This window comes from Mobula birostris, chromosome 15, assembly GCF_030028105.1.
Source record: "Mobula birostris isolate sMobBir1 chromosome 15, sMobBir1.hap1, whole genome shotgun sequence".
NCBI lineage: Eukaryota > Metazoa > Chordata > Chondrichthyes > Myliobatiformes > Myliobatidae > Mobula > Mobula birostris.
In genome coordinates, this window is record NC_092384.1 from 85,885,951 (window position 1) to 85,913,930 (window position 27,980).

At 45.6% G+C, this 27,980-nt stretch overlaps 1 protein-coding gene across 1 annotated transcript in view; it reads right to left on the reverse strand.

The window, feature by feature from the left end:
* Positions 1 to 27,980, reverse strand: part of tat (tyrosine aminotransferase) — a 131,524-nt gene that overhangs the window by 95,833 nt on the left and 7,711 nt on the right. Inside the window, exon 3 of the mRNA XM_072279081.1 lies at positions 22,327 to 22,394. Coding sequence (XP_072135182.1) covers positions 22,327 to 22,394 — 68 coding nt within the window. The remainder of the gene's footprint in view (positions 1 to 22,326; positions 22,395 to 27,980) is intronic.

A 27,980-nucleotide genomic window follows, 5' to 3' on the forward strand; every position in this document is an offset into this window, starting at 1 on the left:
GATAACTTACAGCGGACTGAAATGTTTGAGTGTGTAGACATTAAGAAAGAGGATGTGCTGGAGCTCATCACGTTGGATAAGTCACCAGGACTGGACAAGATATACCCCAGTCTACTGTGGGAGGTGAGGGAGGAGGTTGCTGAGCCTCTGAAAATGATCTTTGCATCATCAATGAGGACAGGAGAGGTTCCAGAGGATTGGAGAGTTACAGATGTTGTTCCCTTATTCAAGAAAGGGAGTAGAGATATCCCAGAAAATTATACACCTGTGAGTCTTACTTCAGTGGTTGGTAAGTTGATGAAGATCCTGAGAGGCAGTATTTATGAACATTTGGAGAGGTATAATATGATTAAGAATAGTCAGCATGGCTTTGTCCAAGGCAGGTCATGCCTTACTAGCTTGATTGAACTTTTTGAGGATTTGACTAACCACATTGATGAAGGTAGAGCAGTAGATGTAGTGTATATGGATTTCAGCAAGGCATTTGATAAGGTACCCCATGCTAGGCTTATTGAGAAAGTAAGGAGGCATGGGATCCAAGGGGACCTTGCTTTGTGGATCCAGAATTGGCTTGCCCACAGAAGGCAAAGAGTGTTTGTGAACGGGTCATATTCTGCATGGAGGTTGGTGACCAGTGGTGTGCCTCAGGGAACTGTTCTAGGACCTCTTCTCTTCGTGAATTTTATAAATGACCTGGATGAGGATGTGGAGGGATGGGTTAGTAAATTTGCTGATGACACAAAGGTTGGAGGTGTTGTGGGTAGTGTGGAGGGCTGTTAGAGGTTACAGCGGGATATCGATAGGATGCAAAACTGGGCTGAGAAGTTGCAGATGGAGTTCAGTCCAGAGAAGTATGAGGTGGTTCATTTTGGTAGGTCAAATATGATGGCAGAATATAGCATTAATGGCAAGACTCTTGGAAGTGTGGAGAATCAGAGGGATCTTGGGGCCTGAGCCCATAGGACACTCAAAGATTCTGCGCAGATTGATAGTGTGGTTGAGAAGGCATACAGTGCATTGGCCTTCATCACCCATGGGATTGAGTTTAGGAGCCGAGAGGTAATATTGCAGCTATATAGGACCCTGGTCAGACCCCACTTGGAGTACTGTGCTCAGTTCTGGCCACCTCACTACAGAAAGGATGTGGAAACTATAGAAAGGGTGCAGAGGAGATTTACAAGGATGTTGCCTGGATTAGAGAGCATGCCTTACAAGAATAGGTTGAGTGAACTTGGCCTTTTCTCCTTAGACGACGAAGGATGAGAGGTGACCTGACAGAGTTGTATAAGATGATGAGAGGCATTGATCGTGTGGATGGTCAGAGGCTCTTTCCCAGGGCTGAAATCGCTAACATGAGAGGGCACAGTTTTAAGGTGCTTGGAAGTAGGTACAGAGAAGATGTTAGGGATAAGTTTTTTTAAAAAAAACACAGGGTGGTGAGTGCGTGGAATGGGCTGCCGGCGACAGTGGTGGAGGCGGATACAATGGGGTCTTTTAAGAGACTCCTGGACAGGTACATGGAGCTTAGAAAAATAGAGGGCTATGGGTAACTCTAGCTAATTTCTAAGGTAAGGACATGTTTGGCACAGCTTTGTGGGCCGAAAGGCCTGTATTGTGCTGTAGGTTTTCTATGTTTCTATGTTAGCACCAACATTCATGTCACCTGCAAACTTACTAACTGACCCTTTCAAGACCCTGAACAGTGTTGATGAGCAGAGGGATCTTTGGGTCCAAGTTCAACGCTGCCTGAAAGTGGCTGTACAGTGGCATGCTTGCCTTTTTTGGTCAAGGCATTGAATTCAAAAGTCAGGAAATTATGTGGTATCTTTATAAAACTCCAGTTAGACCGCATGTAGATTATTGCATACAGGTGAGGTTGCCCATTGTAGGAAGAATGTGGAGGCCCTGGAGAGGGTGCAGAAGACACTTACCATGATCTTGCCTGGATTAGAGGACATGTGTTACAATGACGTTGGACAAACTTGGTTTGCTTTCTCTGGAATGGCAGAGGTGAGCTGAGGAGAGATCTGATGGAGGTTTATAAAATTATGAGGCATATTTAGAATAGACAGACAGTATCTTTTCACCAGGGTTGAAATGAGGGCATGCATTTAAAGTGGTAGTTTCAAATTTGATGTGAGGGGCAAGTTTTTTTATACATTGAGTGGTGGGTGCCTGGAATGCACTGTCTGAAGTGGTGGTAGTGCAGATATATTAAGGACTTTTAGGGGACATTTAGATAGGCACATGAATGTGAGAAAAATGGAAGGATATAGACATTGTGTGGGCAGAAGTTAGATGGCCATTTGATTACTAATTTAATTGGTTCAACACAACATTGCGGGCCGAATGGCCTGTTCCTGTGCTGTACTGTTGTATATTCTATGTTTCACTTCCTCACCCAAGTCATTTTTAAAAAAATCTCAGAAAACAAGGTTCCTAAAACACTTCCCTGTGGAACAACATTGGACACCACCTCCAGGCAGAATACACTCTATCTACTACCACCCTCTGCCTCCTGTGGGCTAAGCCAATTCTGAATCCATGCAGCCAAATTTCTCTGCATCACATGTGCCCTGACTTTCTGAAAGAACCTACCATGGGGAATTGGTCTAGCGCCTCATTAAACTCGATATAGAAACACAGAAAACATACAGCACAATACAGCCCCTTCGGCCTCTAAAGCTGTGCCGAACATGTCCCTACCTTAGAACTACCTAGGCTTTACCCACAGCCCTCTATTTTTCTAAGCTCCATGTACCTGTCCAGGAGTCTTCTAAAAGACCATATCAGTCAGATATACACCATATCCACTGCTCTATTTTCCTCAATTTATTTTGGCACCTCCTCAAAGTATTCAGTCAGGTTTGTGAGGCATGACCTACTCTCACAAAGACATGCTGTCTATCCCTATTGAGACTAATCATCTCCAAATGTTAGAGTTCTGCCTCAAAAAATCCTCTCCAATACTTTGCCCACTACTGATGTAAGACTCACTTTGAGTCCTCTTAATGTCGCATGTTCCACTATATTAGCCTGTTCTATACTGTCCTGACATTTGTCACATCCTTCTCACTGTTGAAATAAAGCGTTCATTAAGTACCTTGCCTATCTTGTCTGTCTAGGCACAGTTTTCCTCTTATATCCCTGATCAGCCCTTACCCTCACTCCAGTCATTGTTGGATCTGACTGTCATTTTCTTTGCAGCTTAACAATTAATTATCTGCTTGTATTTAAGACATAGTAGCAGAACTAGGCCATTTGGCCTATCGAGTCTGCTCTACCATTCCATTGTGGCTGACTTATCATCCCACTTAACCCCATTCTGGTTCCTACGGTTGTCATAGCCGGGGCTGGTAGAGGGGATAAGCTTCCACTACCTATCTATAAAGTACTCCAAATAGCATGCGTCTCTAACAGCTTCTGACAGCCACCAAGTCCAACTCTCGGCTTTCACGTGTGCCTTAGCTACTGGGCCTGGCAGAACTATCTTTACTGACAAGAAAAGGGGCAAAAGCGGACTACTGGCACCTCAAAACCAGTTGCTTCGGGCAGGTGGGGCTCGGCAGCCTTGGACAGCAGCCCGCCCAGGAGAAGGAAAACTCTGATTTTAAATCTCCGCTGTCTTGGAACTATACCCACCCATGGGAAAGGCCTCGGGAGTAAACCCCGAGGAAAAAAAAATCGGGACCCGGGGTCCCTAAGGCAGTTTGATGTTGTTTACAACTTCACTCTGGCAACTCTGCGATGACACTGGTGCCAAGCTGTATCGGTGATTGTCCTTCCCGTGGGCTACATCAGTGACATGGAGAGGGGGAATCTGCTGCATGGGCAACAGCTGGTTCTTCAAATCTTCCCGCCTGGGCTTACACCCTGGAGAGGACACAGTCCACCAGAGGCACAAACCCATGATCCCCTTAGATTGATGGCTGCCTACTACTAACCCCATTCTTCTGCTTTCTCCCTGTAACCTTAGTATAATGAGCCTATTAAATTCCACTTTAAATATACCCAATGGTTTGGCTTCCACAGCTGTCCAAGTCAATGAATTCCACAGATTCACCACCCTCTGGATAAAGAAATTCGTCTTCATCTCCATTCTAAAGGGACATCCCTCTGTCCTGAGGCTGTGCACTCTGGTCCTAGACTCCCCCACTATAGGAAGAATCCTCTCCACATCCACTCTATCTAGGGCTTTCAACATTCAATAGGTTTCAAACAGATCCTTCCTCTTTCTTCTAAACTCCAATGAGTACAGGCCCAGAGCCATCAAATGCTCCTCATATGTTAACCCTTTCATTCCTGGGATTATTCTCGTGCACCTCCTATGAACCCTCTCCAAAGCCAGCACATATTTTCTTAGATAAGAGACCCCAAAACTGCTCATAATACTCCAAGTGTGGTCTGACTAATACCATATAAAGCCTCAGCATTACATCCTTGTTTTTGTATTCTAGTCCTCTGGAAATGAATGCTAACATTGCATTTGCCTTCCTTACTACTGACTCAACCTGCAAGCTAACCTTCAGGGAATCATGCATGAGGACTCCCAAGTTCCTATTCACCTCTGATTTTTGAACTTTCTCCCCATTTAGAAAATATTCCATGCCTTTATTCCTTCTGCCAAAGTGCATGGCCATGCACTTCCCTGCACCATATTCCATCTGCCACTTCTTTGCCCATTCTCCCAATCCAACTAAGCCCATCTGCAGATACCCTTCCTCCTCAACACTACCTGCCCCTCCACCTATCGTCATATTGTCCGCAAGCTTGGCCACAAAGCCATCACCCAAATTATTGACATATAATGTGATAAGAAACGGTCCCAAAACTGAAACCTGTGGCACACCACTAGTCACTGACAGTCGACCAGAAAAGGCCCCCTTTATTCCCACTCGTCAGTCAGCCAGTCTTCTATCCATATTAGCACCTAACCTCTAATACCATGAGCTTTTATCTTGTTAAGCAGCCTCATGTGTGGCACTTTGTCCGAGGCCTTCTGAAAATCCAAATAAACAACTGTTATGGTACATACCTGACCATGCCAGCCTCTAGGGTCTAGATGCTCTTATTCCCCAGAGTATGGATAGCTGGTATGGTCCCTTTAAAGATTCTGGTCTGCTCCACTATTTGGCAGCCATGTTTTGGGAGTAGAGGCCAGAGATTTCCTCTCATCCGGAAAAATTAATGAACACCAATGACGAGTGTGTCCATTATCCCCCTGGAGCTAAGAGATCCTCAGACCATCTGATGAAGGCGCATCAAGGTAGTCAGTCAGCAGCTGACTACGCAATTGAGTTTCAGAGTTTTGCCGAGGGGTGTGGCTGGTGCAGGGAGGCCTTGGCCACTCTGTACTGCTATGGTCTCCGAGGCAAATTAAAGGATGCCCTTGATTTAGAAGAGCCGGTAGAGGCTTTGATTGATCAATCCATCTGCCTTGATATTCGCCTGGTGGATCGAAAGTGGGACTATCACAAGAGGTCAAAGAAGGCCTCATTGTATCATATAGTTCCACTTCCCGACCTGAGTCAATGACCAGCCCACCTACCGCACAAGACCCTGTCAAGCCAATGGTAATCAGCTGCACAAGACTCTCCATCGTCAGGAAACTGCTAAGACTGTCCAGTGTTGACAGGACTGATGGTAACAGCCATTACTCCCAACCCTACAGATATCATGGTGTCATGCTGAAGACACAGACCTCTTGGGAAAATAACTGGTGAAAGATGAATGCCTTTGTCGTCTCTGGAGCAGCTGGTAATTTCCTGGACTTGGGGTCAGCCTGTTGGCTCAACATATCTCTGCAGGAGTTGAGTCAGCACGTAATTGTGTCCTCTTGGGCCTGGGCAGGTCCTGCAGCAGATATCGGTTTTGTAAATGGGGATAGGGGAACATGTGGCAGATATTTGTTTTCATATCATAGATTCTCCTCACATACCCGTAATCCTTGGGCACCCTTGGGTGTCCAAGTATAACGCTTCCATGAACTGGGGAGGAAGGGAGAATCATCAAATGGTCAAGTCTTTGCAGGAAAGAATGTGTTTAGTTTGGTGTTCCAAACCCCAGACTCTCTTAAGACTAACAGCTGACAAGGAGGAGGCTTTTGTTCAGGATAACCCAAAAACCCAGTCATGCCTCCAAGGGCAGACAAGCCAGCTTCTGTCAACAGGACCATGTATGTCCTGACCCTTTCTAGTCAGAGGTGTGCTGGATCTGGAGAGAAAGGGCCTATTTTTTTTCTCATTGAGATACAATGTGGAGTAGCTCCTTCTGGCCCTTTGAATGACACTGATCATGGGACAATTTACAATGACCAATTAACCTACCAACTGGTACATTTTTGGAACGTGGGGGGAAATCGGAGCACCCGGAGGATACTCATGTGGTCACGGGGAGAACGTACAAACTCCTTGTATACAGTGGTGGGAATTGAACCTGGGTCACTGGTACTGTAAAACGTTGTGCTAACTAATACGCTACCATGCCACCCACAAAGGTCTCTAGTTCAGGAACAAGCCAAGAAGCCTGCCAAGAAGGTGCTCAAGAATTCTGCAGCCCTAGCTGAGGGAACCAGTTGCCTGGTCCTGTCTATGGGAAAGGCTTCTAAATGTAGATTGTTGGAGCTTAGTCCCAGGAGGACAAATATTACTTGTAGCACTGCATTGCCATGGTCTGAGGGTACAGATGAAGACTTGGACTCTGATTTGGTCAAATCTCTGGAGTCGGATGAGGACTCCAATTTGGACTCTGTTTAGACAAAGGAGAAGTTAAGAGAAGTTTGGATTGATACATGTATGGTAGGGATATGGAGTGCTACGTTCCCAGTGCAGGTCAATAGACAATGGACAATAGACAATAGGTGCAGGAGCAGGCCATTCGGCCCTTCGAGCCAGCACCGCCATTCACTGTGATCATGGCTGATCATCCACAATCAGCATCCAGTTCCTGCCTTATTCCCATAACCTTTGATTCCGCTATCTTTAAGAGCTCTATCTATCTCTTTCTTGAAAGCATCCAGAGACTTGGCCTCCACAGCCTTCTGGGGCAGAGCATTCCATATATCCACTATTCTCTGGGTGAAAAAGTTTTTCCTCAACTCCATCTAAATGGCCTACCCCTTATTCTTAAACTGTGGCCTCTGGTTCTGGACTCAACCATCAACGGGAACATGCTTCCTGCCTCCAGCGTGTCCAATCCCTTAATAATCTTATATGTTTCAATAAGATCCCCTCTCAGCCTTCTAAATTCCAGAATATACAAGCCCAGTCACTCCAATCTTTCAACATATGACAGTCCTACCATCCCGGGAATTATCCTTGTGAACCTACGCTGCACTCCCTCAATAGCAAGAATATCCTTCCTCAAATTTGGAGACCAAAACTGCACACAGTACTCCAGGTGTGGTCTCACCAGGTGTGCTCTCACCAGGGCCCTGTACAGCTGCAGAAGGACCTCTTTACCCTTATACTCAATTCCCCTTGTTATGAAGGCCAGCATACTATTAGCTTTCTTCACTGCCTGCTGTACTTGCATGCTTGCTTTCAGTGACTGATGTACAAGAACACCTAGATCTCGTTGTACTTCCCCTTTTCCTAACTTGACTCCATTTAGATAATAATCTGCCTTCCTGTTCTTACCACCGAAGTGGATAACCTCACATTTATCCAAATTAAACTGCATCTGCCATGCATCTGTCCACTCACCCAACCTGTCCAAGTCACCCTGCATTCTCATGACATCCTCCTCACATTTCACACTGCCATCCAGCTTTGTGTCATTGGCAAAATTGCTTATGTTACTTTTAATTCCCTCATCTTGTCATGGTCCGTATTCAGGTTCACGGTCCAGTCCATCGACCCTTGCTCCAGGTATTCCTGTCTACCCTGTTTCTGTTCTGGTTGAGCTCTAATTGAGGCAGCTGATGCTTGTTGGGGCTGGCTGCATTATTACCTTCAGAGACCAGGGCGTGAACGCTGGATTGTTCTTGTCCTTAGTCCTTGTCTCCCTTCCTCTGCCTTCTGTTTCCTCGCCTGAAGCCTTGCCGGTAACTCTCGCCTCGCCTGAAGTTCTCGTTTCGCCTTGCAATGCCTGAAGCCCTGCCTTGTCTTGCTGGTAACTCTCGCCTCGCCTGAAGTTCTGTCTTGCCTTGCATTGCCTGAAGCCTTTTCTTGTCCTGGAGCCACCCCGTACCTAGCTCCCTTCCTGTCCCTTGCCTCCGTCCGGTAAGCCAGGCCGTCTTGCCGTTACCTGCGGTTGGTTCTGTCCCTCCCTGTTCACCGTCTCCATCGGGTAAGCCAGGCCGTATTGCCGTTACCTATGGTTGGTTTTATCCCTTCCTGTCCCTTGCCTCCATTGGGTAATCCAGGCCGTATTGCCGTTACCTGTGGTTGGTGCTGCCCCTTCCTGTCCCTTGCCTCCAACGGGTAAGCCAGGCTGTCTTGCCTTTACCTGCGGTTGGTTCTGTCCCTCCTTGTCCCCTGCCTCCGTTGGGTAAGCCAGGCCATATTGCCGTTGCCTACGGTTGGTTCTGTCCCTTCCTGTCCATTGCCTCCATCGGGTAAGCCAGACCGTATTGCCGTTACCTGCGGTTGGTTCTGCCCCATCCTGTCCATTGCCTCCATCGGGTAAGCCAGGCTGTATTGCCGTTACCTGCGGTTGGTTCTGCCCCATCCTGTCCCATGCCTCCGCCGGGTGGTGATCCGCGCCCTGCCCAGGAGGAGCCTGCCTAGCCTCAAGCCTGAAGACTCCAGCCTCCTGCCTCCTGCCAAGCCTCGCCTCTAGCCTCAAGCCTGAAGACTCCAGCCTCCTGCCTCCTGCCAAGCCTCGCCTCTAGCCTCAAGCCTGAAGACTCCAGCCTCGTCCTGCCTGCCTGCCAAGCCTCGTCCCTGCCTAGTTCTGGGGTCCGAGCCAGAGGCAAGACCCAGGTATTGGGTCCTTGTCCAGTCTCTGGCTCAGAGTCCAAGCCCGGGCTCCTAGCTCTCTTGTCCAGTCCTGTTCCGGGTTCCCAGTTTTCGTGTCCATGGCCTTGTCCTCACCCTGTATCCTAGTCCTGTCCCTAGTACTTCAGTGTCTGTGTTAGGCACTTGGGTCCATTCCTAGCTACCACCTTATGACAGAACGATCCAGCCAACCATGGACCCAGCGACACAGACACTGTCGTTTTCCTCTTGCCACCCGGGGTTCCTTTCTGTTACATACCCTCCCACCCGCCTGAGTCGTCCATAGTCTGGATACCCTGTTTGGTCGCCAGGAGGCTCCCGTAGAGGGGGGATACTGTCATGGTCCACTTCGTGAAATCCGTATTCTGGTTCACGGTCCGGTCCATCGACCCTTGCTCCAGGTTTTCCTGTCTACCCTGTTTCTGTTCTTGTTGAGCTCTAATTGAGGCAGCTGATGCTTGTTGGGGCTGGCTGCATTATTACCTTCAGAGACCAGGGCGTGAATGCTGGATTGTTCTTGTCCTTACTCCTTGTATCCCTTCCTCTGCCTTCTGTTTCCTCGCCTGAAGCCTTGCCAGTAACTCTCGCCTCGCCTGAAGTTCTCGTTTCGCCTTGCAATGCCTGAAGCCTTGCCTTGTCTTGCTGTCTTGTCCTGGAGGCACCCTGTACCTAGCTCCCTTCCTGTCCCTTGCCTCCATTGGGTAAGCCAGGCTGTATTGCCGTTACCTACTGTTGGTCCTGTCCCTTCCTGTCCCATGCCTCCGTCGGGTAAGCCAGGCCATTTTGCTGTTACCTACGGTTGGTTCTGTCCCTTCCTGTCCCTTGCCTCCGTCGGATAAGCCAGGCCGTATTGCCGTTACCTGTGGTTGGTTCTGCCCCTTCCTGTCCCATGCCTCTGTCGGGTGGTGATCCGCGCCCTGCCCTGGCCAGGAGGAGCCTGCCTAGTCTTAAGCCTGAAGACTCCAGCCTCCTGCCTAGCCTCAAGCCTGAAGACTCCAGCCTCCTCCCTAGCCTCAAGCCTGAAGACTCCAGCCTCCTCCCTAGCCTCAAGCCTGAAGACTCCAGCCTCCTGCCTCCTGCCAAGCCTCGCCTCTAGCCTAAAACCTGAAGACTCCAGCCTCGTCCTGCCTGCCTGCCAAGCCTCGTCCCTGCCCAGTTTTGGGATCCGAGCCAGAGGCAAGACCCAGGTGCTGGGTCCTTGTCCAGTCTCTGGTTCAAAGTCCAATTCCGGGCTCCTAGCACTCTTGTCCAGTCCTGTTCCGGGTTCCCAGTTTTCGTGTCCATGGCCTTGACCTCACCCTGTATCCTAGTCCTGTCCCTAGTACTTCAGTGTCTGTGTCTTGCACTTGGGTCCGTTCCTAGCTACCACCTTATCACACATCTAAATCATTAATATATATTGTAAACAGCTGTGGTCCCAGCACTGAACCCTGCGGTACCCCACTGGTCACCGCCTGCCATTCCGAAAGGGACCCGTTAATCGCTACTCTTTGTTTTCTGTCAGCCAGCCAATTTTCAATCCATGTCAGTACTCTGCCCCCAAAACCATGTGCCCTAATTTTGCCCACTAATCTCCTATGTGGGACTTTATCAAAGGCTTTCTGAAAGTCCAGGTACACTACATCCACTGGCTTTCCCTTGTCCATTTTCATAGTTACATCCTCAAAAAATTCCAGAAGATTAGTCAAGCATGATTTCCCCTTCGTAAATCCATCATGACTTGGACCGATCCTATTACTGCTATCCAGATCTGTCGTAATTTCATCTTTTATAATTGACTCCAGCATCTTTCCCACCACCGACGTCAGGCTAACCGGTCTATAATTCCCTGTTTTCTCTCTTCCTCCCTTCTTGAAGAGAGGGACAACATTAGCCACCCTCCAATCCACAGGAACTGATCCTAAATCTATAGAACATTGGAAAATGATTACCAATGCGTCCACGATTTCTAAAGCCTCCTTAAGTACCCTGGGATGCAGACCATCAGGTCCCGCGGACCTATCAGCCTTCAGACCCAACAGTCTATCCAACACCATTTCCTGCCTAATATAAATTTCCTTCAGTTCATCCATTACCCTAGGTCCTTTGGCCACTATTATATCTGGGGGATTGTTCGTGTCTTCCCTAGTGAAGACAGATCCAAGGTACCTGTTCAACTCGTCTGCCATTTCCTTGTTCCCCATAATTCACCCGCTTCTGTCTTCAAGGGCCCAATTTTGGTCTTAACTATTTTTTCCTTTTCACATACGTAAAGAAGCTTTTACTATCCTCCTTTATATTCTTGGCTAGTTTACTTTTATACCTCATTTTTCTCCACGTATTGCCTTTTTAGTTACCTTCCATTGCTCTTTTAAAGTTTCCCAATCCTCCGGCTTCCCACTCATCTTTGCTATGTTATACTTCTTCTCTTTTATTTTTATACTGTCTATTACTTCCCTTGTCAGCCATGGCCTCCCCTTACTCCCCTTAGGATCTTTCTTCCTCTTTGGAACAAACTGATCCTGCACCTTCCGCATTATTCCCAGAAACAATTGCCATTGCTGTTCCACTGTCATCCCCGCTAGGGTATTGTTCCATCGAACTTGGGCCAGCTCCTCCTTCATGGGTCCATAGTCCCCTTTGTTCAACTGTAATACTGACACTTCCGATTTTCCCTTCTCCCTCTCAAATAGTAGATTAAAACTTATCATATTATGGTCACTACCTCCTAATGGCTCCTTTAGCTCGAGGTCCCTGATCAAATCCGGTTCATTGCACAACACTATATCTAGAATCTAGGTCAATCGGAGTAGGCAAGTTAAATGGTTCGGCACAGACTAGATGGGCCAAAGGGATTGCTTCTATGATGTACTTTTCTGTGACTCCAGTAAACATATGAAGGAGACTCCAAGGTTTGCTGAATTGCTCCCAGTATCTAAGGAGCCTCGAGTCATTCTTGAAGGGATGTTCGAGGGTAGTTGCAACATCTAAGTGAGTCAAAATTCCCTCCATTTACAGGGATTTGGAACAGATAGACCTCAACTCTTCCACTGCCTGACCCTACAACTGTGCAATAGACCTACTGCCTGGTGGGGTGGTGGGAAGATGGAGTGAGAGCAGATGTGCGTGAAATGGGGGGATGCATTTGAGAGCAGAGTTGATGGTGGAGGAAGGGAAGCCCCTTCCTTTAAAAAAGGAGGACATCTCCCTCGTCCTGGAATGAAAAGCCTCATCCTGAGAGCAGATGCAGCGGAGACGGAGGAATTGCGAGAAGGGGATGGCATTTTTGCAAGAGACAGGGTGAGAAGAGGAATAGTCCAGATAGCTGTGAGAGCCAGTAGGTTTATAGTAGAGATCAGTAGATAAGCTATCTCCAGAGATAGAGACAGAAAGATCTAGAAAGGGGAGGGAGGTATCAGAAATGGACCAGGTAAACTTGAGTGCAGGGTGAAAATTGGAGGCAAAGTTAATGAAGTCAACGAGCTCAGTATGCGTGCAGGAAGCAGCGCCAATGCAGTTGTCAATGCAGCGAAGGAAAAGTGGGGGACAGATACCAGGATAGGTTTAGAACATAGATTGTTCCATAAAACTGACAAAAAGGCAGGCATAGCTGGGACCCATACGGGTGCCCGTAGCTACACCTTTAGTTTGGAGGTAGTGGGAGGAGCCAAAGGAGAAATTATTAAGAAGAAGGACTAATTCCGCTAGACGGAGCAGAGTGGTGGTAGAGGGGAACTGGTTAGGTCTAGAATCCAAAAAGAAGCAGAGAGCTTTGAGACCTTCCTGACGGGGGATGGAAGTATATAGGGACTGGAAATCCATGGTGAAAATAAAGCGGTGGGGGCCAGGGAACTTAAAATCATCGAAAAGTTTAAGAGCGTGAGAAGTGTCAGGAACATAGGTAGGAAGGGATTGAACAAGGGGGGATAAGACCGTGTGAAGGTATGCAGAAATGAGTTCAGTGGGGCAGGAGAAGCTGAGACAATGGGTCTGCCAGGACTGGCAGGTTTGTGGATCTTGGGTAGGAGGTAGAAACGGGAAGTGCAGGGTGTGGGAACTATAAGGTTGGTAGCAGTGGATGGGAGATCCCCTGAGTGGATAAAGTCAGTGATGGTGTGGGAGACGATGGCCTAGTGGGGTCACGATCAAGGGGTAAATAAGAGGAGGTACCCGTGAGTTGTTGCTGTGCCTTGGCAAGGTAGAGATCAGTACGCCAGACTACAACAGCACCCCACTTATCGGCGGATTTTATAGTAGGGGTAGAATTACTGCGGAGGGAGTGGCGAGCAGAGCGTTCGGAAGGAGTGAGGTTGGAATGGGAAAGTGTTGCTGTGCTGTACTCTTCGATGTCAATGTTAACAACTCTATTATTTTTGCACCTTTCCAAATTCTGCCTCCTCAATGTCCCTATGCTATTTGGGGGGGGGGGTCTACAGAATAATATAGAATAATTGCTCCCTCCCTGTTTCTGACTCTCCCCCCACACTGACTCAGTAGACGATCCCTCCACAAAGTCCTCCCTTTCTGACCCTGTGATGCTTTCCCTGATTAGCAATGCCACTCTCCACCTCTTTTACGTCTCTCATTGTAGTAAGGTGAAAAGTAAAAGTGGCAGGCCAGCAAATCCAGGGCAAAAATCAAAAAGGGCCACTTTTCAACATAATTGTATGAGGGCTAAGATTGTTGTAAAAGCGAGCCTGAAGGCTTTGTGTGTCAATGCAACGAGCATTCGTAACAAGGTGGATGAATTAAAAGTGCAGATTGTTATCAATGAATATGACATAGTTGGGATCACAGAGACATGGCTCTAGGGTGACCAAGGATGGGAGCTCAACATTCAGGGATATTCGATATTCAGGAGGGACAGACATGAAAGAAAAGGAGGTGGGGTGGCATTGCTGGTTAGAGAGGAGATTAACGCAATAGAAAGGAAGGACATAAGCCGGGAGGATGTGGAATCGATATGGGTAGAGCTGCATAACACTAAGGGGCAGAAAATGCTGGTGGGAGTTGTGTGCAGGCCACCTAACAGTAGTAGTGAGGTTGGGGATGGTATTAAACAGGAAATTAGAAATGTGTGCAATAAAGGAACAGCAGTTATAATGGGTGACTTCAATCTACATATAGATTGGGTGAACCAAATTGGTAAGGGTGCTGAGGAAGAGGATTTCTTGGAATGTATGCGGGATGGTTTTTTGAACCAACATGTCGAGGAACCAACTAGAGAGCAGGCTATTCTAGACTGGGTATTGAGCAATGAGGAAGGGTTAATTAGCAATCTTGTCGTGAGAGGACCCTTGGGTAAGAGTGACCATAATATGGTGGAATTCTTCATTAAGATGGAGAGTGACATAGTTAATTCAGAAACAAAGTTTCTGAACTTAAAGAAGGGTAACTTTGAAGGTATGAGATGTGAATTAGCTAAGATAGACTGGCAAATGACACTTAAAGGGTTGACGGTGGATATGCAATGGCAAGCATTTAAAGATCGCATGGATGAACTAGAACAATTGTTCATCCCAGTTTGGCAAAAGAATAAATCAGGGAAGGTAGTGTACCCGTGGCTGACAAGGGAAATTAAGGATAGTATCAATTCCAAAGAAGAAGCATACAAATTAGCCAGAAAAAGTGGCTCATCTGAGGACTGGGAGAAATTGAGAGTCCAGCAGAGGAGGACAAAGGGCTTAATTAGGAAAGGGAAAAGAGATTATGAGAGAAAACTGGCAGGGAACATAAAAACTGACTGTAAAAGCTTTTATAGATATGTGAAAAGAAAAAGATTGGTTAAGACAAATGTAGGTCCCCTACAGACAGAAACAGGTGAATTGATTATGGGGAGCAAGGACATGGCAGACCAATTGAATAACTACTTCGGTTCTGTCTTCACTAAGGAGGACATAAATAATCTTCCGGAAATAGTAGGGGACAGAGGGTCCAATGAGATGGAGGAACTGAGGGAAATACATGTTAGTAGGGAAGTGGTGTTAGGTAAAGGCAGATAAGTCCCCAGGGCCAGATGGTCTGCATCCCAGAGTGTTTAAGGAAGTAGCCCAAGAAATAGTGGATGCATTAGTGATAATTTTTCAAAACTCTTTAGATTTAGGACTAGTTCCTGAGGATTGGAGGGTGGCTAATGTTACCCCACTTTTTGAAAAAGAAGGGAGAGAGAAAACGGGGAACTATAGACCGGTTAGCCTAACATCGGTGGTGGGGAAAATGCTCGAGTCAGTTATCAAAGATGTGATAACAGCACATTTGGAAAGCGGTGAAATCATCGGACAAAGTCAGCATGGATTTGTGAAAGGAAAATCATGTCTGACGAATCTCATAGAATTTTTTGAGGATGTAACTAGTAGAGTGGATAGGGGAGAACCAGTGGATGTGGTATATTTGGATTTTCAAAAGGTTTTTGACAAGGTCCCACACAGGAGATTCGTGTGCAAACTTAAAGCACATGGTATTTGGGGTAAGGTATTGATGTGGATAGAGAATTGGTTGGCAGACAGGAAGCAAAGAGTGGGAATAAACGGGACCTTTTCAGAATGGCAGGCAGTGACTAGTGGGGTACCGCAAGGCTCAGTGCTGGGACCCCAGTTGTTTACAATATATATTAATGACTTAGATGAGGGAATTAAATGCAGCATCTCCAAGTTTGCAGATGACACGAAGCTGGGCGGCAGTGTTAGCTGTGAGGAGGATGCTAAGAGGATGCAGGGTGACTTGGATAGGTTGAGTGAGTGGGCAAATCCATGGCAGATGCAATTTAATGTGGATAAATGCGAGGTTATCCACTTTGGTGGCAAAAACAGGAAAACAGATTATTATTTGAATGGTGGCTGATTAGGAAAAGGGGAGGTGCAACGAGACCTGGGTGTCATTATACACCAGTCATTGAAAGTGGGCATGCAGGTGCAGCAGGCGGTGAAAAAGGCGAATGGTATGCTGGCATTCACAGCAAGGGGATTCAAGTACAGGAGCAGGGAGGTACTACTGCAGTTGTACAAGGCCTTGGTGAGACCACACCTGGAGTATTGTGCGCAGTTTTGGTCCCCTAATCTGAGGAAAGACATCCTTGCCATTGAGGGCATACAAAGAAGGTTCACCAGATTGTTTCCTGGGATGGCAGGACTTTCATATGATGAAAGACTGGATCGACTAGGCTTATATTCATTGGAATTTAGAAGATTGAGAGGGGATCTTATTGAAACGTATAAAATCCTAAAGGGATTGGACAGGCTAGATGCAGGAAGATTGTTCCCAATGTTGGGGAAGTCCAGAAGGAGGGGTCACAGTTTGAGGATAAAGGGGAAGCCTTTTACATAGAAACATAGAAAATAGGTGCAGCAGTAGACCATTCAGCCCTTCGAGCCTGCAGCGCCATTCAGTATGATCATGGCTGATCATCCAACTCAGAACCCTGTACCAGCCTTCCCTCCATACCCCTTGATCCCTTTAGCCACAAGGGCCATATCTAACTCCCTCTTAAATATAGCCAATGAACTGGCCTCAACTGTTTCCTGTGGCAGAGAATTCCACAGATTCACCACTCTCTGTGTGAAGAAGTTTTTCCTAATCTCGGTCCTAAAAGGCTTCCCCTTTATCCTCAAACTGTGACCCCTCGTTCTGGACTTCCCCAACATCGGGAACAATCTTCCTGCATCTTGCCTGTCCAATCCCTTTAGGATTTTATACATTTCAATCAGATCCCCCCTCAATCTTCTAAATTCCAACGAGTATAGGCCTAGTTCATCCAGTCTTTCATCATATGAAAGTCCTGCCATCCCAGGATTCAATCTGGTGAACCTTCTTTGTACTCCCTCTATGGCAAGGATGTCTTTCCTTAGATTAAGGGACCAAAACTGCACACAATACTCCAGGTGTGGTCTCACCAAGGCCTTGTACAAATGCAGTAGTATCTCCCTGCTCCTGTACTCGAATCCTCTTGCTATGAATGCCAGCATACCATTCGCCTTTTTCACCGCCTGCTGTACCTGCATGCCCACTTTCAATGACTGGTGTATAATGACACCCAGGTCTCGTTGCACCTCCCCTTTTCCCAATGGGCCACCATTCAGATAATAATCTGTTTTCCTGTTTCTGCCACCAAAGTGGATAACTTCACACTTATCCACATTAAATTGCATCTGCCATAAATTTGCCCACTCACCTAACCTATCCAAGTCACCCTGCATCCTCTTAGCATCCTCCTCACAACTAACACTGCCGCCCAGCTTCGTGTCATCCGCAAACTTGGAGATGCTGCATTTAATTCCCTCATCCAAGTCATTAATATATATTCTAAACAACTGGGGTCCTAGCACTGAGCCTTGCAGTACCCCACTAGTCACTGCCTGCCATTCTGAAAAGGTCCTGTTTATTCCCACTCTTTGCTTCCTGTCTGCCAACCAATTCTCTATCCACATCAATACCTTACCCTCAATACCGTGTGCTTTAAGTTTGCACACTATTCTCCTGTGTGGGACCTTGTCAAAAGCCTTTTGAAAATCCAAATATACCACATCCACTGGTTCTCCCCTATCCACTCTACTAGTTACATCCTCAAAAAATTCTATGAGATTCGTCAGACATGAGTTTCCTTTCACAAATCCATGCTGACTTTGTCCGATGATTTCACCGCTTTCCAAATGTGCTGTTATCACATCTTTGCTACCTGACTCTAGCAGTTTCCCCACCACCGATGTTAGGCTAACCGGTCTATAATTCCCTGGTTTCTCTCTCCCTCCTTTTTTAAAAAGTGGGGTTACATTAACCACCCTCTAATCCTCAGCAACTAGTCCAGAATCTAAAGAGTTTTGAAAAATTATCACTAATGCATCCACTATTTCTTGGGCTACTTCCTTAAGCACTCTGGGATGCAGACCATCTGGCCCTGGGGATTTATCTGCCTTTAATCCCTTCAATTTACCTAACACCACTTCCCTACTAACATGTATTTCCCTCAGTTCCTCCATCTCACTGGACCCTCTGTCCCCTACTATTTCCAGAAGATTATTTATGTCCTCCTTAGTGAAGACAGAACCAAAGTAATTATTCAATTGGTCTGCCATGTCCTTGCTCCCCATAATCAATTCACCTGTTTCTGTCTGTAGGGGACCTACATTTGTCTTAACCAATCTTTTTCTTTTCACATATCTATAAAAGCTTTTACAGTCAGTTTTTATGTTCCCTGCCAGTTTTCTCTCATAATCTTTTTTCCCTTCCTAATTAAGCCCTTTGTCCTCCTCTGCTGAACTCTGAATTTCTCCCAGTCCTCAGGTGAGCCCCTGTTTCTAGCTAATTTGTATGCTTCTTCTTTGGAATTGATACTATCCCTAATTTCCCTTGTCAGTCACGGGTGCACTACCTTCCCTGATTTATTCTTTTGCCAAACTGGGATGAACAATTGTTGTAGTTCATCCATGCGATCTTTAAATGCTTGCCATTGCATATCCACCGTCAACCCTTTAAGTTGCATTTGCCAGTCTATCTTAGCTAATTCACATCTCATACCTTCAAAGTTACCCTTCTTTAAGTTCAGAAACTTTGTTTCTGAATTAACTATGTCACTCTCCATCTTAATAAAGAATTCCACAATATTATGGTCACTCTTACCCAAGGGGCCTCTCACGACGAGATTGCTAATTAACCCTTCCTCATTGCTCAATACCCAGTCTAGAATAGCCTGCTCTCTAGTTGGTTCCTCGACATGTTGGTTCAAAAAACCATCCCGCATACATTCCAAGAAATCCTCTTCCTCAGCACCCTTACCAATTTGGTTCACCCAATCTGTATGTAGATTGAAGTCACCCATTATAACTGCTGTTCCTTTATTGCACACATTTCTAATTTCCTGTTTAATACCATCCCCAACCTCACTACTACTGTTAGGTGGCCTGTACACAACTCCCACCAGCATTTTCTGCCCCTTAGTGTTATGCAGCTCTACCCATATCGATTCCACATCCTCCCGGCTAATGTCCTTTCTTTCTATTGCATTAATCTCCTCTCTAACTAGCAATGCTACCCCACCTCCTTTTCTTTCATGTCTGTCCCTCCTGAATATTGAATATCCCCGAATGTTGAGCTCCCATCCTTGGTCACCCTGGAGCCATGTCTCTGTGATCCCAACTATGTCATATTCATTAATAACAATCTGCACTTTTAATTCATCCACCTTGTTACGAATGCTCCTTGCATTGACACACAAAGCCTTCAGGCGCGCTTTTACAACTCTCTTAGCCCTCATACAATTATGTTGAAAAGTGGCCCTTTTTGATGCTTGCCCTGGATTTGCTGGCCTGCCGCTTTTACTTTTCACCTTACTACTTTTTGCTTCTGCCCTCATTTTACACCCCTCTGTCTTTCTGCACTGGTTCCCATCCCCCTGTTGTGAACTAACCTCCTCTCGTCTAGCCTCTTTAATTTGATTCCCACGCCCCAACCATTCTGGTTTAAAGTCACCTCAGTAGCCCTCGCTAATCTTCCTGCCAGAATATTGGTCCCCCTAGGATTCAAGCGTAACCCGTCCTTTTTGTACAGGTCACGCCTGCGCCAAAAGAGGTCCCAATGATCCAAAAACCTGAATCCTTTTAGGACTTTTAAGTCTTTTAGGACCGAGATGAGGAAAAACTTCTTCACACAGAGAGTGGTGAATCTGTGGAATTCTCTGCCACAGGAAACAGTTGAGGCCAGTTCATTGGCTATATTTAAGAGGGAGTTAGATATGGCCCTTCTGGCTAAGGGGATCAGGGGGTATGGAGGGAAGGCTGGTACAGGGTTCTGAGTTGGATGATCAGCCATGATCATATTGAATGGCGATGCAGGCTCAAAGGGCCAAATGGCCTACTCCCGCACCTATTTTCTATGTTTCTATGTTTCTATGTCCCTTTTGAAATATCTAAACCCAGTACAGAGACTTGATTGTCAAAAGGCCGCATCACTGTAGCTCCATATACTGATCCATATTCTAAGTTCATCATCTCTTTTCCTGATACTTCTTGCATTAGACACATTTCAGTCCAGTGCTTATATTTCTTCACAGTCTCTCTGCGTGTGCTGCATCTATCTTTACACCAGTTGCTCTATGTTTTGACCTATTACCATAAGACTATAATATATAGTAGCATAATTAGGCCATTTGGCCCATTGAGTCTGCACCACCATTCCATCATGGCTGATCCATTTCCCTCTCAGCCCCAATCTTTTGCCTTCTCCCCGCATCCCTTCATACCTTGACTAATCAAAAATCTATCAACCTCTGCCTTAAATATTCCTAATTACTTGACCTCCACAGCCACCTGTAGCAAAAAATTCCACATATTCACCACTCTCTGACTAAAGAAATTCCTTCTCATCACTGTTCTAAAAGGATGCCTCGCTATTCTCAGGCTGTGTCCTCTATTCTTAGACTCCCCCTCCATGGGAAATGTTCTTTCCACATCAACTCCACTGAGGACTTTCAACATTCAATAGGTTTCAATTAGGTCTCTCCTCAGTCTTCTGAAATCCAGTGAGTACAGGCTCACAGCCATCAAACGCTCCTCATATGACAAGCCTTTCAATCCCAAAATTATTTTTGTCAATCTCCTTTGATCCCTCTCAAATATCAGCACATCCTTTCTTAAATGAGGGGCCAAAAACAACTCAAAATACTCCAAGTGATGCCTCACCAGTACTTTATAAAGTCTCAACATTACATCCTTGGTTTTATGTTCTAATCTTCTCAAAATGAATGATAACATGGCATTTGCCTTTTTCACTACCTACTCAACATACAAATTAACCTTTAGGGAATCCTGCATGAGGACTCCCAAGTCCCTCTGCACCTCAGATTTTTGAATTTTCTCTCCATTTAGAAATTGGTCCATGCTTTTATTTTTTCTACCAAAGTGCATGATCATACTTCCTGACACCGCACTCCATCTGCCACTTTTTTGCCCGTTCTTCTAAACTGTCTAAGCCCTTCTATAGCCTCTCTGCTCCTCTACCTATCTTTGTATTGTTCACAAACCTGGCCACAAAGCCATCAATTCCATCATTCAAATCATTGACATATAACATAAAAAGCAGTCCCAACACAGAACCCTGTGAAACACCACTAGTCACAGACAGCCAATCATAAAAGGTTCCCTTTATTCCCATTCTTTGTCTCCTGCTACTCAGCCAATGCTCTATTACTCTACTTTCCATACCCCCAGGCAACCCAATTTAAGCTCTACTCAGCATTTATTGCCAATTTATAATTATCTTTGATAACTGTTTGGCTTGTGAAGTCATTCCAGAGTCAAAGCCATTGGTGAAGCTGGACTCAGAGTTAGATCCGACTGGGTAAAGGTTGAAAAATTCCTCACTTGAAAGAAGGGGATAAACCAAATGGGTCTTTATGACAATCTGGTAGATTTTGTTGTCAGCATTACTACAGAAGAACATCTGGAGAAATTTCCGAAACGCCCGTCTGCTGCTGTCGTTACTGTGTAGTCGGGAATCTTTCGGTGGGTAGGCCTCAAAATCCCCGGCCTTGCCTGCTTTTGATGACCAAGATTGAAGTCGAATCACTCGAACAGAGATGGCTCTCAGTACTTGGTGTTGGAGGCTGATCAGAGCTCGAAGTTTTCGGATGACTCAGAGTCGGATTGTGGTCAGCACGGCAGGGAGAGTTCTTCTTCCCTCTCCTGGCTGCGTCAGATGTGGGACATTTGAGAAACTTTGAACTTTACTGTGCTCATGGACTTTCTTCATCAAGTTATAGTATTGTGCACTGTTATCACTATATGTATAATTAACACACATAAAAGTTGCTGGTGAACGCAGCAGGCTTGAATTTCCAGCATCTGCAGAATTCCTGTTGTTTATATGTATAATTATGTGGTTTTGTCAGTTTTTTCAGTCTTGGTTTGTCCTGTGCTTTGTGATATCACACCGGAGGAAATAATGTATCATTTCTTAATGCATGCATTACTAAACGACAATAAAAGGGGACTACGTGCCTTCATAATCTAATGGCCTGTTTTGTATCTAATTCCGAATGATTAATGTTGTAGACGTAATAGGAATTTAAATTTTACAAGTGCAGTGGTTCAGTATGAACTCCGGTCACTGGAATGTTAGTCTATGCCTCTAGATTAGTATTAACTGGTACACTGTCAGTTAACCACTCCACTCCTTTCCAGAATCCATCACTCTGATTGCAATCTTCCAAACCTCTACATCGCACATGTAGTCAAAGGGAACACTTATCTTCCCCTAACGACAACCTTCCCTCAACTCTTTCCTTCCCTATCACCTTGTTTTCCACTCTCAGACATCTTGCTATGCCCCCCAATCCCCCACATTCTCAATAGCATATTTTCCCATAATCCCCATCACTCCGCGGTTCCCTATCAACAATGTAAATGCTTCCAGTCGTTACCTTTGCCGTCAATGGTGACTCAGGACAGCTGTAGAAATTAGCCACTGCATCCCTGCTACTTTGATAACCTACACAAAAAGCAGAAGAAATGAGCCTGGATGCAATTTAAATTGTCTTATTCATTTTGCGCACATAAACAGTGAGTAGCAGGAACATAAGAAAATAGAACCAGGATTTCTTTTCCTCCTTCTACTTGGGAAGCCTGAGCTGGTGTACTATCAGCACTCCATTAAATTAAAGCTAATGGGATAGTAAAGAAGACATGTGGCATACATGCCTTTATTAGTCAAGACATTGAGTTTAAGACTTGAGATATCACATTGCAGTTTTATAAAACTGGTTAAGACACATCTGGAGTGTCCTGACGAAGGGTCTCGGCCTGAAACGCCGACTGCACCTCTTCCTAGAGATGCTGCCTGGCCTGCTGCGTTCACCAGCAACTTTGATGTGTGTTGCTGGAGTGTTCATTTCTGTTCACTCCATTATAGAAAGGATGTGGGAGCTCTAGAGAGGATGCAAAAGAAATTTAACAGGATGCTGCTTGGTTTAGAGAGCATGTGTTAGGATGAAAGGTTGGACAAACTTGGGTAGTTTTCTCTGGAGCGGGGAGGCTGAGGGCAGACCTGATAGAACTGATTAAGATTATGAGGGCATAGATAGAACAGACAGACAATATATTTTTCCAGCTGGTATCCTTTTCCCAGGATCAAAATGTCTAATAATAGAGGATGTGCATTTAAGGTGGGTGGTGGAGGGGGCGGGGGGAGTTCAAAGCAAGTTTTTTTTAAACACAGAATGGTGGGTGCCTGGAATATACTGCCAGGGATGCTAGTGGAGGCATTGGAGAGGCTCATATGTAGCCACATGAATATGCGAAGAACGAACAGATATGTACTTTTGTCACCAGAGGGATTAGTTTAGTTCGGTGTTTAATTCTGCACAATATGATAGGCAAAAGATCCCATCCTGTGGTGTATTGTTCTATGTTCTGTGTTCAATCACAATTTAATATGCTGATCCATATCCTCTCCTGACTTAGTTCACCTTTCTTGTGAGGCTTCTTGCAATAATGTAAATGCAGTTCAGTCAATCACACCTTCTCCACACTCTATGCCCACTTTGTCTATTGGACTTTCTTGCTATAACCTCCATATTTGCTTCAACTTTCTCATCTCAACGAATGTCCGTGGAGTTGTGGATAATGTGGAAGGTTATTAGAAACGTAGAAAACCTACAGCACAATACAGGCCGTCAGCCCATAATGCTGTGCCGAGCATGTACGTACTTCAGAAACAACCTAGGGCTACCTATAGCCCTCTATTTTTCTAAGCTCCACGTACCTAGACAGGAGTCTCCTAAAAGACCCTATCGTATCCACTTCTGCCACCATCGCCGGCAGCCTATTCCATGTAATCACCATTCTCAGCGTAAAATAACTTACCACTGATATCTCCTCTGTACCTACTTCCAAGCACCTTAAAACTGTGCCCTCTTGTGTTAGCTATTTAAGCCCTGGGAAAAAGCCTCTGACTATCCACATGATCAATGCCTCTCATCATCTTGTACACCTCTATCAGGTCACCTCTCATTCTCCGCCACTCCAAGGAGAAAAGGCCGAGTTCACTCAACCCATTCACATAAGGCATGCCCTCCAATCTAGGCAACATCCTTGTAAATCTCTTCTGTACCTTTTCTATAGTTTCCACATCCTTCCTGTAGTGAGGAGACCAGAACTGAGCACAGTACTCCAAGTGGGGTCTGTCCAGGGTCCTACATAGCTGTAAGATTACCTCTTGGCACTTAAACTCAATCCCATGGTTGATGAAGGCCAAGGCACCACATGCCTTCTTAACCACAGAGTCAACCTGCGCAGCAGCTTTGAGTGTCCTATGGACTCGGCCCCGAAGATCCCTCTGATCCCCCACACTGCCAAGAGTCTTAGAATTATACTATATTCTGCCACCATATTTGACCTACCAAAATGAACCACCTCACACTTATCTGGGTTGAACTCCATCTGCCACTTCTCAGTCCAGTTTTGCATCCTATCGATGTCCCGCTGTAACCTCTGACAGCCCTCCACACTATCCACAACACCCCCAACCTTTGTGTCATCAGCAAATTTACTAACCCATCCTTCCACTTTCTCATCCAGGTCATTTGTAAAAATCACGAACAGAAGGGGTCAGAGAACAGATTGCTGAGGCACACCACTGGTCACCGACCTCAATGCAGAATATGACCTGTCTACAACCATTTTTCCCTTCTGTGGGCAAGTCAATTCTAGATGCACAAAGCAAGGTCCCCTTGGAACCCATGCCTCCTTATTTTCTCAATAAGCCTTGCATGGAGTACCTTATCAAATGCCTTGCTGACATTCATACACACTACACCTACTGCTCTATCTTCATCAACTTGTTCAGTCACATCCTCAAAAAATTCAGTCAGGCTCGTAAGGCACAACCTGCCTTTCACAAAGCCATGCTGACTATTCCTAATCATACTATGCCTCTCCAAATGTTCATAAATCCTGCCTCTCAGGATCTTTTCCATCAACTTACCAGCCACTGAAATAAGACTCACTGGTTTATAATTTCCTGGGCTATTTCTACTTCCTTTCTTGAATAAAGGAACAACATCTGCTACCCTCCAATCCTCCGGAACCTCTCCCGCCCCCATTGATGATTCAAAGATCATTGCCAGAGGCTTAGCAATCTCCTTCCTCGCATTCCACAGTAGCCTGGGGTACATCTCGGACGGACCTGGAGACTTATCCAGCATCATGCTTTCCAAAAGCTCCAGCACATCCTCTTTCTTAATGTCTATATGCTCAAGCTTTTCAATCCACTTTAAGTCATCCCTACAATTGCCAAGATCCTTTTCTATAGTGAATACTGAAGCAAAGTATTCATTCAGTACCTCTGCTATCTCCTCTAGTTCCATATACAATTTTCCACTATCACACTTGATTGGTCCTATTCTCTCATATCTTATCCTCTTACTCTTCACATACTTGTAGAATGCCTTGGGGTTTTCCTTAATCCTGCTCACCAAGGCCTTCTCATGGCCCCTTCTGGCTCTCCTAATTTCATTCTTAAGCTCCTTCCTGCTAGCCTTATAATCTTCTAGATCTCTATCATTAACTAGTTTTTTGAACCTTTCGTAAGCTCTTCTTTTCTTCTGGACTAGATCTTCAGCAGCCTTTGTACACCATGCTTCTTGTACCCTACCATCCTTTCCCTGTCTCATTGGAACATAACTATGCAGAACGCCATGCAAATATCCCCTGAACATTTACCACATTTCTGCCGTAGATTTCCCTCAGAACAGCTGTTCCCAATTTATGCTTCCAAGTTCCTGCCTGATAGCCTCATATTTCCCCTTACTCCAATTAAACGCTTTACTAACTTGCCTGTTCCTTTCCCTCTCCAATGCTATGGTAAGGGAGATAGAATTGTGGTCACTGTCTCCAAAATGCTGTCCCACTGAGAGACCTGACACCTGACCAGGCTCATTTCCCAATACCAGATCAAGTACAGCCTCTCCTCTAGTATGCTTCTAGAAACCTTCCTGAACACACCTAACAAACTCCACCCCATCTAAACCCCTTGCTCTCAGGAGATGCCAACCAATATTTGAGAAATTAAAATCTCCCACCACAACAACCCTGTTATTATTACACCTTTCCAGAATTCGTCTTTCTCGATGTCCCTGTTACTATTGGGTGGTCTATAAAAAACACCCAGTAGATTTATTGACCTCTTCCTGTTTCTAACTTCCACCCACAGAGACTCAGTAGGCAATCCCTCCATGACTTCCTCCTTTTCTGCAGCCGTGACACTATCTCTGACCAGCAATGCAACACCCCCACTTCTTGTCTCCCTCCCTGTCCTTTCTGAAACATCTAAAGCCTGGCACTCTAAGTAGCCATTCCTGCCCCTGCATCATCCAAGTCTCTGTAATGGCCACATCATTATAGCTCCAAGTGCTGATCCACGCTCTAAGCTCATCCACTTTGTTCATGATGCTTCTCGCATTAAATTAGACACATCTCAAACCATCGTTCTGAGCATATCCCTTCTCTATCACCTGCCTATCCTCCCTCTTGCACTGTCTCCAAGGTTTCTCTATTTGTGAGCCAACCACCCCGTCCTCTGCCTCTTTAGTTCCCACCCCTCAGTAATTCTGGTTTAAACTCTCCCCAACAGCCTTAGCAAACCTCCCTGCCATGATATTGGTCCCCTTCAGATTTACACCTGTCCCAAAAGAGGTCCCAATCATCCAGAAATCTGAATTCCTGCCCCCTGTTCCAATCCCTCACCGCACATTTATCCTCCACCTCACTCTATTCCTGTACTCACTGTCGTGTGGCACTAGCAGTAATACCAAGATTACTACCTTTGAGGTCTTATTGTAAGTTGCTATGGGACATTGACAAGACGCAGAGATACTCTTGAGAAATTGCAGATGGTGTTCAACCCAGAAAAACGTGAAATGATTTATAGACCTTAAGAGCATCTGGTCCATTGAGTCTGCTCTGCCATTCAATCGCGGCTAATCCTTTTTTCTATCTCCTCCTCAACCACAGTTCCTGACCTTCTCCTCGTAACCTTTGATGCTTTGTCCAATCAAGAACCTATCATCTCTGCCTTAAACACACCCAGTGACCTGGCCTCCATAGCTGCACATGGCAACAAATTCCACAATTTCACTACCCTTTGGCTGAAGAAATTTTTCTGCATCTCTGTTTTGAAAGGACGGCTTTCTATCCTGAAGCTTGTCCTGGACTCTCCCACCATGGGAAATATCATTCCACATGTACTCTGTCTATGCCTTTCAACATTCAAAATGTTTCAATGAGATCCCCCCTCATCCTTCTGAATTCCAGCAAGTACAGACCCAGAGCCATCAAACAGATAATAGACAATAGACAATAGGTGCAGGAGTAGGCCATTCGGCCCTTCGAGCCAGCACCGCCATTCACTGTGATCATGGCTGATCATCCACTATCAGTATCCAGTTCCTGCCTTATCCCCATAACCTTGAGAAACCAAATGTTTCTCATATGATAACTCTTTCATTCCTGGAATCATCCTTGTGATCTCCTCTGGACCCTCTCCAATGCCAGCACAACTTTTCTAAGATGAGGGGCCCAAAACTGTTCACAATCCTCAAGGTGAACCCTCACCGGTGTCTTATAAAGCCTCAGCATCACACCCTTGCTCTTGCATTCTAGACCTCTTGAAATGAATGCGAACATGGCATTTGTCCTCTTCACCACCGACTCAACCTGCAAGCTAACATTCAAGGTGTTCTGCACAAGGTCTTCTAAGTCCCTCTGCATCTCAGATTCTTGGATTTTCTCCCAGTTTATAAGATAGTCTGCACATTTATTTCTACTAACAAAGTGCATGACCATGCATTTTCCAACATTGTACTTCATTTGCCACTTTCTTGCCCATTCTCCTAATCTGTCTAAATCCTTCTGCATCCTACCTGTTTCCTCAACACTACCTACCCCTCCACCAATCTTCGTATCAGCTGCAAACTTGGCAACAAAGCCATCTATTCTATTATCTAAATCATTTATATGCAGCATAAAAAGAAGTGGTCCCAACACCAATCCCTGCAGAACACAACTGGTCACTGGCAGC